Raw genomic sequence first — 9,641 nt, forward strand, 5'->3', positions numbered from 1 at the left:
TTTCTGGTCTTATGGCCCTGGCTCCAATCACCAAGACAATGTTGAATGGGGCACCCTTGTCTTAGTTCTGATATTTATGGCAACGACTCCCAAGGCTTACCGTCAAATATTAGGTGTATGAGGCCTTTGAAGTAGACGGCCTTGATCTAGACAAGGAGTTGCCTTCCTTTTCCTAGTTTTTTAAACATTCTTTTTAAACTTTGTGCATCTGTGAAGATAATCATATAGTTTTCCTCCTTTAATCTTTTAATGAGGTGAATTGTCCTGATAGATTTTCTCATGTTGACCACACTTACAGTCCTGAAACAAATCCTATCTGGTCATGTCTACTGAATTATTAAATCAAGTTGCTAAAATTTTATTTAGGATTTGCAACCATGTTCATACGGGAGATTTTTACTTTATTGTGTGAGCCTTTTCAGAGCTAGCTGTGACCTCTGTCCTGCCCCTTCCCTCCCCTTCTGGGACGTCCTCAGACTCATCTTGGCCATTTTACTTCTTCACCTTTCTTCATGTGTCTGCTGTGTTCCCCCCACACCCCACCCCCACCTTTTTTCTCTCTGCCGCCCTCTGGATCATTTGCTGTGATCATTCACTTCTCTAAGTCTCTGTTTGCTGAGGTCCAGTCCGCTCTTAAAATCGTTTGTTGCATTTTTAATTTCTATTTCTGTGGGCTTCATTTCTAGAAATTCTGTTTGTTTCTTTGGAATGTGCTTGGTCCCTCTTTGTAGTTTTCCCTACTGCACGTTTTTTCAAGCTTGTCTCAGCATGGTTGGTCTGTAGCTCACATCTGAGGTACCTGTCACCGGAAGGCTCTGGGGGGTTGTCCAAAGCCTGTTTCTGCTGGTTCTCCCTCTTGGCACTTTGTTTCCTGGCCTATTTATCTTTAAATATGTCTGCTCCCGCCTGGGTGGCGCAGTCAGTTAAGCATCCAACTCTTGATTTCGGCTCAGCTCATGATCTCATGGTTCACGAGTTCAAGGCCCCGTGTGGGGCTCTGCGCTGACAGGGAGGAGCCTGCTTGGGGTTCTCTCTCTCTGCCCCTCCCCCACGTGTGCTCACTGCCTCTAGGGCTCTCGCTCTCTCAAGATGAATAAACTTAGAAAATAATTTGTGTGCTCAGTGCCCTTGAGAAATGATTCTTGGCATTCTCCGAGGCCTAGGATGAAGGGGCTTCTCCAGCCCAGATTCACGTCTGTTTCTGAGCAGTACCCAGGGGTAGTGCCTGACTGTCAGGGCCATCGGGACCATTTTGAATTGACAAACAGGTTGAGGTCTCACGGACCTTCCTAGAGATGCAAACCAGGGCTGGGAACCAGCACCCTAACCCACCAGAGGTTGCGGGAAGCTCTCTCTTCCTCCCTGCCTGCTCAGACCAGCCACCGCCACACGGGGCCAAGGGTTGGGGTGTCCCTCCCGGCTCCCCCCACCCAGGGCGACACGGGGGCAGCTCTGTGATGCCCTCAGCAGGCGTGGCTTCCTGTGCACTGCATCCCTCTGCCCTTTCTCAGACTGTGGCCTGAGGATCCTGATTCTTTCATCACCTTTCACAAGCTTTGGGGAGGCTTTTTATGTGTACGGCTTTTCGTCCAGCAGTCGCTGTCTTCAGCAGCAGGCTGGCCCAAAGGGCCGGGTCCACCGAGTCGCGGGAAGCGAACCCGCGCTTGTTTTTAAACACACAGAAGCTTTCTTTCTCCCCCTCTTCCTTTGTCAATATGCATTTGAATTCACCATCGTGTTTGACCAACTCCTGTGTTCCCTGTTCCCTTTTGTAACCTACTTCTTCCTTTTGGGGTCCTATTTCTGCTTTTTAAAATACATCTGTTAGGCCTTCTTCTAGTAAGGCCCTGCGGCAGTTCTGAAAACCGTTTAGAGACCAAGCGTGTTTACTTCTCCCTGGGTCTTCGTGATAGACTTGGGGTTCACGATGAAATCCACAGAATGACAGTGTCTTGTTTTCCGGTTTTGCGCCACAAATAGTCTAGCATGCCTGGATCTCTTTGCTTTTCCTCTAGATACTCTCTCCCCATTTTGTCAGCTAATTTGGGACAAGAGCCTACTCTTAGACATTTTATTTTAAATAAGCAGCTGTCCAGGGTGCCTGGGTGGCTCGGTCAGTTAAGCGTCCGACTTCTGCTCGGGTCATGATCTCAAAGTTCGTGGGTTCGAGACCCACATCGGGCTCTGTGCTGATGGCTCGGAGCCTGGCGCCTGCTTCGGATTCTGTGTCTCCTCTCTCTGCCCTTCCCCCACTTGTGCTCTGTCTCTCAAAAATGAATAAATGTAAAAAAAATTTTTTTTAAATAAGCAGCTTTCTATCCATATAGTTCACTATTTTCCACGCTGACCACGAGCCTTTCTTTTCAATGGCTCTACCTTTTTTTTTTTTAAGATTTTATTTTTCAGTAATCTCTACACCCAGCGTGGGATTCGAACTCCCAACCCCCAGATCAAGAGTCACGCGCTCCTCCAACTGAGCCAGCCAGGCGCCCCAAGCCTTTTAAAAAAAATTATTGCTTTATTTTTCCCACTTCTGGTCTTGTATAAATTAAAAATTTTTTAAATGTTTATTTATTTTTGAGAGAGAGAGTGAGTGGGGGAGGGACAGAGAGACACACACACACACACACACACACAGAATCCAAAGCAGGCTCCAGGCTCTGAGCCCCGAGCTGTCAGCACAGAGCCCGACATGGGGCTCAAACCCACGAACTGCAAGATCATGACCTGAGCTGAAGTCGGACACCTAGCTGACTGAGCCACCCAGGCGCCCCATGGTCTTGTACAAATTTAAACTGGGTTGGGAGAAACCCGCTCCTCTGGGGCCAAGCTCAGCACCACATCTCGCCAAGGACACCACCTGCCTCTTGTGCACATTGTAGACGAGCAGGAAGGAGGAAATTGCTTTATGGCATTATTGACATACGGCCGACCTAAAACAAACTGTATATATTTTAAATATCCAGTTTGCTAAGGTTTTACGTGAAACCTGTGAAACCATTACCTCCGTCGGGATAATGGACAACCACATATCTGCTTTCTTTCCATAGCGATTAGCTCACATTTTCTCAAATTTTAGATGCATGGAATCAGGCAGTGGGTACTCTTGTGTCTGGATTCTTTCGCTCGGCATAATCATATCTGGATTCATCCGTGTGTGGCGTGTGTCAAAAGCCCGTTGCACTGGATGGCTATACCACGGTCTGTTTGCCCACTCACCTGCTGATGAACATTTGGGCTGTCTCCAGGTTTTGGCTTCTAAAAACGAAACCACAATCAACATTCATGGGCAAGCCTTTCTCATCACTCTGGGGTGAATATCAAGGCACGGAATGTCTGCATCGTACAGCAGATGTATACTTACCTTCTAAAAAATTGCCAAATCGTTTTGTAAAGTGGTTGTGACATTTTCTGTTCCCGCCAGCAGTGTGCGAGGATTCTTATTCCTGGACATCCTTGTCTACACTTGGTGTGGTCGGTCCTTTCCATCTGAGCCATTCTACAAGGTAACACTAGCTCATTGTGGCTTAAGTTTGCATTTCCCTAACGTCTGTCGATGTTGAGCCTTTCCTCACGGGCTTCTCTCCCACTTTTATCTTCCGTGGTGAAGAATCTGTTCAATATTACTCTTTACTGGGTTGTTGGTTTCCTTGTTATTAAATTTGGAGAGCTCTTCACAGGTTCTGAATACAAGTTCCTTACCAGGTATATGATCTGCAAGTATTTTCCCTCAGTCTGTGACTCGTCTTTTCATTCTCTTACCAGCATCTTTCAAAGATGAATCTTTGGCAGGCATCCAAATGTTTTTACACGTTGTTTTTTCATTTTCATTCAGTTCAAAGTAATCTCTTATTTCCCTTTTCGTGTCTTCTTTGTCCCAAGGGTTATGTAGAAGTGTATTGTTTAGTTTTCAAATGTTGGGAAATTTTCCAGGAATATTTTATTGATTTCTAATTCCATTTTGATCAGAGAAGATGGTTTGTTTGATCTGAATCCTTGTGAATTTACTGAGACTTTTATGTGCCAGAATATAGTCTCTCTTGATAAATGTTCCATTTGAAAAGCATGCAGACTCTGCTGTCATTGGTGGGGTGTTCTGTAAATGCCAATCAAGTCAAGCTGGTAGGTTGTGTTATACAAGGTCACTCTATTCTTTCCGGTTTTCCACCTGCTAGTTCTGTCAAGTATAGAGGAAAGACTATTGCAGCCAACTATAGTTGTGGGCTCATCTCTTCCCCCCTGTATTTTTATCAGTTTTGTTTTACGCACTGTGAAACTATGATATTATGTGCATAATATCAGTTCTGGATGTTGTGTCCTCCTGATGAATGGTTCCCTCTGTTACTGTGAAATGAATATCCTTATCCCTGATAATATCCCATTCTTTGCCATGAAATCCATGTTGTCTGGTAACAGCTACTCCAGCTTTCTTTTGATTAGCCTTAGCATGTTGTGTCTTTTTGCATTTGTGTCTTTCTATTTAAAGTGTATGCCTTATAAGCAGTTTACAGTTGGGTGTTACTTTTCTGTACAGTCTGAAAATCTTTGCCTAACTGTGGTATTAAACATTTATGCTTAATATGATTATTGAGATGGTTAGGTTTTTTAAATTTTTTAAATGTTTTTATTTATTTTTGAGACAGAGAGAGACAGAGCCCGAGCAGGGGAGGGGCAGAGAGAGAGGGAGACACAGAATCCGAAGCAGGCTCCGGGCTCCGAGCTGTCAGCGCACAGCCCTATGTGGGGCTCGAACTCACCGTGAGATCATGACCTGAGCTGAAGTCGGATGCTCAACTGACTGAGCCACCCAGGGGCCCCGAGATGGTTAGGTTTAACTGATCTTCTTCCTATTTGTGTTTTGTTCCATCTCTTCTTCATTAACCTTTTCTTGTTCTGCCTTATTAGTTATTTCTCTGTGTGTGTGTGTGTGTGTGTGTGTGATTTCATTTTATCTTCTTAGTTGACTTATTAGTTCAAACCGTTATTTTCGTGATTGCTTTGGTGTTTTTTTGTTTTGCTTTTTGGATTTTTTTTTTTTTTTGGCATTTATAATACACATCTTTAACTCCTTCGAGTCTCCCTTCAAGTGATAACGCAGCACCTCACAAATAGCCTACGATCCTACCCTTGGCAGCTCCACTTCTGCCCTCTGGGCATTTGTGCTGTTGTAGTCACACCTTCTCCCCCTCATGATTTTTTTCATCTTTCTTACACTTGGCACTCACCAAGCTTCCTGGATCTGCGAGTTTACAGTTTATCAAGTTGGGGAGATATCTATCACTTCTTCAAGATTTTGTTTCATCCCCCCTTCCTCTGGGGATTCTAATTACACATGCATTAAGTCACTGAAGTTGTCCTGCCAAAGCTTCTACTGTTGTACCATCATCATTGTTATCTCTTTCCATTTACTTTTGGATGCTTTCTATTGCCATGTTAGCTTCCCCGGTCTTCTTTTCTTTTAATATCTCATCCGCTATTAATCCCATTTGATGTATTTTTTCATCTCAGACATTATAGTCTTTCTCTAGAAGTTGGATTTGAGATCTATCTACCCATCTAATTTTCCATATCTATAATGAACTTTTCGAACATACGGAATACAGTTACAATAATTGTTTTAATGTTCTTGACTAACAATTCTAATACCTGTATCAGTTTCAATTAGTCGATTCTTCTCATTATAGATTGTATTTTCCTGGTTCCTTGCATGTCTTGTAATTTTTTATTGGATGGCAGACATCGTGAATTTTACCCCGTTACATTCTGGATATGTATTTTTGTTCGTACAAATATTGTTGAGGCTGTCCTGGAATATGGTTAAGTTACTTGCAAACAGCTTAAACTTTTTGGGGTCTCGCTTTTAAGACATGTTGGGCGGGATGAGAGCAGCAATCAGTCTGAGGCTAATTATCCCCTACTGAGGCAAGACTCGCGTGTGTGGCACCTACCCAGTGCCCGGCTGAGAACAGGAACTATTCTCGGCCCCGTACGAGTGCAGGACACTCTTCCCTCAGATCCTCTGGGCCGGTTCCTCCCCTGCCTCCGGTAGTTCCCTCACATGCGTGTGCTGACCTGTGCCTGGCAGGGTGGACGTTCTTCGCGGTTCTCTCCGAAGCCTTCTCTCCTGTCTCACACTCCGTCCTGCTAGTGCTGGTGCTTTGGTCGGCCCAGGCTCTCTGCCTGTTTCCTCGACTCAGGGAGAGTGCCAGGCTCCTCTGGATCCCCTCCCTCCACCACAGCCTGAAAACGCTCTCGAGACACTGGCGCGCTTGCGGAACTCACATATGTGTCCCCTGTGTCAAGGACATCGCTCTCCTTCTTTTCCTCGTGTCATGTCGTGAAACCACCGCTCCACATATTTCGTCTGGTTTTCCAGGCTGTGTCAGGCAGGAGGGTAAACCTCACCACCATGACTCCATCTTGGCCACAGTGGGATCCACGGAGCCGGACTTCTTTCCCATGAACGTATTCAGATCTCATGGAGTCTGTTTCTGAAGCCAGTCAGTATGGGCCCTGTTGAGCGACAGGCTCCACAGTGCCTTACCTACCACAGCATGTTTGTCCGTGCCCCCGTGGTCGGGCCACTGCCCTCCTGCAAAGACCTGCCTTCTCCATAGACCATCTGCTTGCATTCCATCTGGAGAAGGTCCCTGAGCAGAAGCAGCCTGTGGCCCAGGCTTGGGGACAGATGGCTGCTCTGTGCCTTCAGGTCAGCGCCTCAGGCCTCGAGCGCTAGGGCCTTTGAGGAGCGTCCGTTCCCGCCTCAGTCTCACCGCAGAGGCGTCTGGTCGCCATCTTCCTCTGCCTCCCCCTTGATTTGCATGTCAGCGCCTCAGCCTGGTCTGACAGGCTGTGGTGCCTGCACTTCCCCTGAGTTCTGTCCCCAGTGACGTCCTCCTCATATGCCCCGTGGGGACCCTGGGGGTTCTGAGCCCCCGAAGCACCCGCTGAGCACATGCACCTTCCCCTCCCTGGACACATGGTCCCACCGCGGGGCTACTCCCTCCACCTCACGTGGCACCAGGCCCGAACGCCACCTCTCATGCCTGCAGACGAGCCACAGCCCTGCACGCAGGAGGGCACCCGGGCCGCTGACTCTGGGGGGGCACAGGCCTCCCCAGCGCTCCACGGCTCGTGTGGAACTAACTCCACTGTCCCCCAAGTCCCCAGCTGCAAGCCCGGCCAAGTGAAGGCCACGACTGCTGCTCAGCCCTAGGGCCTGCCCCAGCCCCAGCCCCGCCAAGGCCTCCGGGCCAGTCCTGCCTGCACTAGGGCAGCCGCTGGCCTGTGAACAGAGCCCGAGGCTGCATGACATTGGGGTCATGACCCAGGGGCCCCTAGCAGGCCTTTTCTGTTGCTCATCTTTGAAGACAGGCGATGGGGCTTGCCACCTTATGGGAAGGCAGGCTCCGTTCGCCCCTGCACCCCAGGCAGGGCAGCAGCTACCCACACTCAGGTGTGGCCTGCTCCCGGGCCTGGCCCCACTCCTGATCCCCAACAGACAGTTGGCTCAGGGGCGGGTCCACTACTCGGGGGGGGGGGGGGCAGCTCCCTGATGGCTCTGGGGCGAGATGGTGAGGACCCCTCCCCAGACATGCAGCCCGAGGGCTCCCCCCAGGCCGGGCCACCCACATGGCCTAACCGGGGTGCTGGGGGAGAGCCCCGTGGCACTCACCCTCATCTCCCCTCCTCAGGGAATATTCTTAGCAGCTTCTGCCGGCAGTCCCCTTCGTCCATGTCCAGGTCCATCCTGGAGGCCCTGACGCTCTCCACTGCCATGAGGTGTGCCCCCCACGACGGTTGCTCCCTGCTCCTGCGTGTGCAGGCCTCCCTCACGCTGCACGGTGAGAGGCCTCGGGGTGTGCTGTGAGGGGGGTGGGCTCCGGGCTCCTTTAGCCCCCACCATCCGACGGGTCCGGTGGGGCAGGGGCAGGGCGGCCCCACTAGCCGCACATCGCGGAGAGAGGAGAGGAGGACAGGATTCACCGCCCCATCTGACAAGCCCTGCCCGGTGCCTCCCTTCACCCAGAGAGCCTGCGGGGCCTGGAGGCCTGCTCCATGAGCCTCGACACCCAGGAGACCCAGTGTCAGAGCGTGCGGGTCTCAAGGGCCTCCCGCCGACTACATGTGGGGCAGCAGGTGAGGCCAGGGCCTGACCCACACCTGCCGGGCCACCCAGCCCAAGCCTTTGTCAGGCAGGAGCAGCTGTCCCGGGGCTGCCCCCCCTTCCTCGACACCTGGCCGACCCGATGCCCAAGGAACGGGCACCCCCTCTGCGGAGCTCCGGCTGTGCCAGGCGGGGCTGGCCTGGCCGGGGGTGGGTAGGTGGAGACCCCAGGTGCGCCTGGCTCACACCTGCACCTGCCCAGCTCCAGGTGCACTTTGAATGCTTCGAAGTAAGCGTGGCCCAGAGCCTCTACGTCACCCTGAGGACAGTGCCCCACTTCTGTGGGGTCCGGCTGGACCAACAATACCACGTGGAAGGTGAGAGCCCCTGGGGCGTGCCCCGGCACGGCTGCCGCTGGCGTCTAGGGACCGACTCGGGGTGGGACCCGCGAGGCAGGGGGCAGGGCCCCATGCTGCACAGCTCCCAGCAAGCGCCTTGGCTTAGCTCCGGGGGTCACGGCCTCCCTGGAGAGGCGGGACTTCTTTCTGTGGAGCACATGGGCAGAGGCCCACCCGGGGGGTGCGGCTCCTGGGGACAGAGTGGCTGGGCCCACCATTGCCTATGCGTTCGCAGACTGCAGAGACCAAGACGTGGGGAGGAACCTGCCCTTCTGCTTTGGTGAGGCCCCCTCCCCGGGTGGGACCACAGCCCCGCAGCCCCTGGGAAGCCCCGCAGGTTGCTGCGGGCACCCACCGCCCTCCCACCGGGATCTTCTGCCCGCCCCACTTGGGAGATCACGATGGGTCCCCAGGTGCCTAGGGCTGGCAGGGGTCACCACCTCGAGGCTCTCAGGACAGGTGGGGACCTGTGTCCAGTGACCTCTAGTCCCAGCGTGGCCTCCACCTGCCGCCTGCCCGCCTTTTTGTAGCCGGGAAGTTCTCCTACTGGGTAGACCGCGGCCGCAAGGTCATTCTGGTACAGGTGCCCGAGGCTCTCGCGGACTCCGACTACTACGTGCGGCTCTGCCTCAAGTGGTTCACCTGTGAGGACGTGGGTGCCCCAGTGCGGGTGAGCCCGGCCCCGGACACCGTCTCCGGGCCCAGACCAAGTTCCGCCCCACACCCGAGCCCGGGCTCCCCCCGCCCCACAAGCCCCAGGCCCCACCCACCCCGGGCCGTCACGCCCCGCCCCGTCCCAGCCCAGGCCACGCCCACCCACTGGGCCCCCAGCCCCTGAGCCCTCCACTCCGCTGCAGGTGACGGTGAACAGGGTCTCCCGCGCCGTCTCTCTGCCCTACAGCCGAGAGCTGCCGTGCCTGTGCCTTGAGGTCAGTGAGCGTGTGGCCTTCACTGCTGGGAGGAGACGAGGGAAGGGCAGGACCTGCGCTGACCCCGGCCCCTCCCGCAGGGCTGGTCTGCGACCCCTGACGCAGTGCGGATGCAGGCCTGTCCCTTCGAAAATGGCAAGTGCCCCGTGGTGTGGAGTAGGGGGCGGGAAACGTGAACGCGTCCAAGGTGCCTGGCAGGGTGGGGGC

At 52.6% G+C, this 9,641-nt stretch overlaps 1 protein-coding gene and 1 long non-coding RNA gene across 8 annotated transcripts in view; one reads left to right on the forward strand and one right to left on the reverse strand.

Moving 5' to 3' along the window:
• Window positions 1-9,641, forward strand: part of LOC131518666 (protein monoglycylase TTLL8-like) — an 89,406-nt gene that overhangs the window by 75,667 nt on the left and 4,098 nt on the right. For 4 of the 7 annotated variants that reach the window (XM_058740941.1, XM_058740943.1, XM_058740942.1 and 1 more), the window contains 7 exons: window positions 7,695-7,844; window positions 8,030-8,139; window positions 8,370-8,484; window positions 8,741-8,785; window positions 9,036-9,175; window positions 9,363-9,434; window positions 9,515-9,569. In XM_058740941.1, coding sequence (XP_058596924.1) covers window positions 7,695-7,844; window positions 8,030-8,139; window positions 8,370-8,484; window positions 8,741-8,785; window positions 9,036-9,175; window positions 9,363-9,434; window positions 9,515-9,569 — 687 coding nt within the window. Of the gene's footprint in view, window positions 1-7,694; window positions 7,845-8,029; window positions 8,140-8,369; window positions 8,485-8,740; window positions 8,786-9,035; window positions 9,176-9,362; window positions 9,435-9,514; window positions 9,626-9,641 lie in introns of those variants that run through there. The other 3 variants (XR_009265226.1, XM_058740944.1, XM_058740948.1) reach the window with 3 other exon arrangements.
• On the reverse strand, window positions 2,902-9,164 carry LOC131518668 (uncharacterized). The gene is made up of 3 exons (XR_009265227.1): window positions 9,053-9,164; window positions 7,676-8,652; window positions 2,902-3,258 (listed from the first exon to the last, which is right to left on the reverse strand). It is a non-coding gene; the product is annotated as an uncharacterized LOC131518668 (long non-coding RNA).

The sequence above is a fragment of the Neofelis nebulosa genome, chromosome 8 (genome assembly GCF_028018385.1).
Source record: "Neofelis nebulosa isolate mNeoNeb1 chromosome 8, mNeoNeb1.pri, whole genome shotgun sequence".
Taxonomy (NCBI): Eukaryota; Metazoa; Chordata; class Mammalia; order Carnivora; family Felidae; genus Neofelis; species Neofelis nebulosa.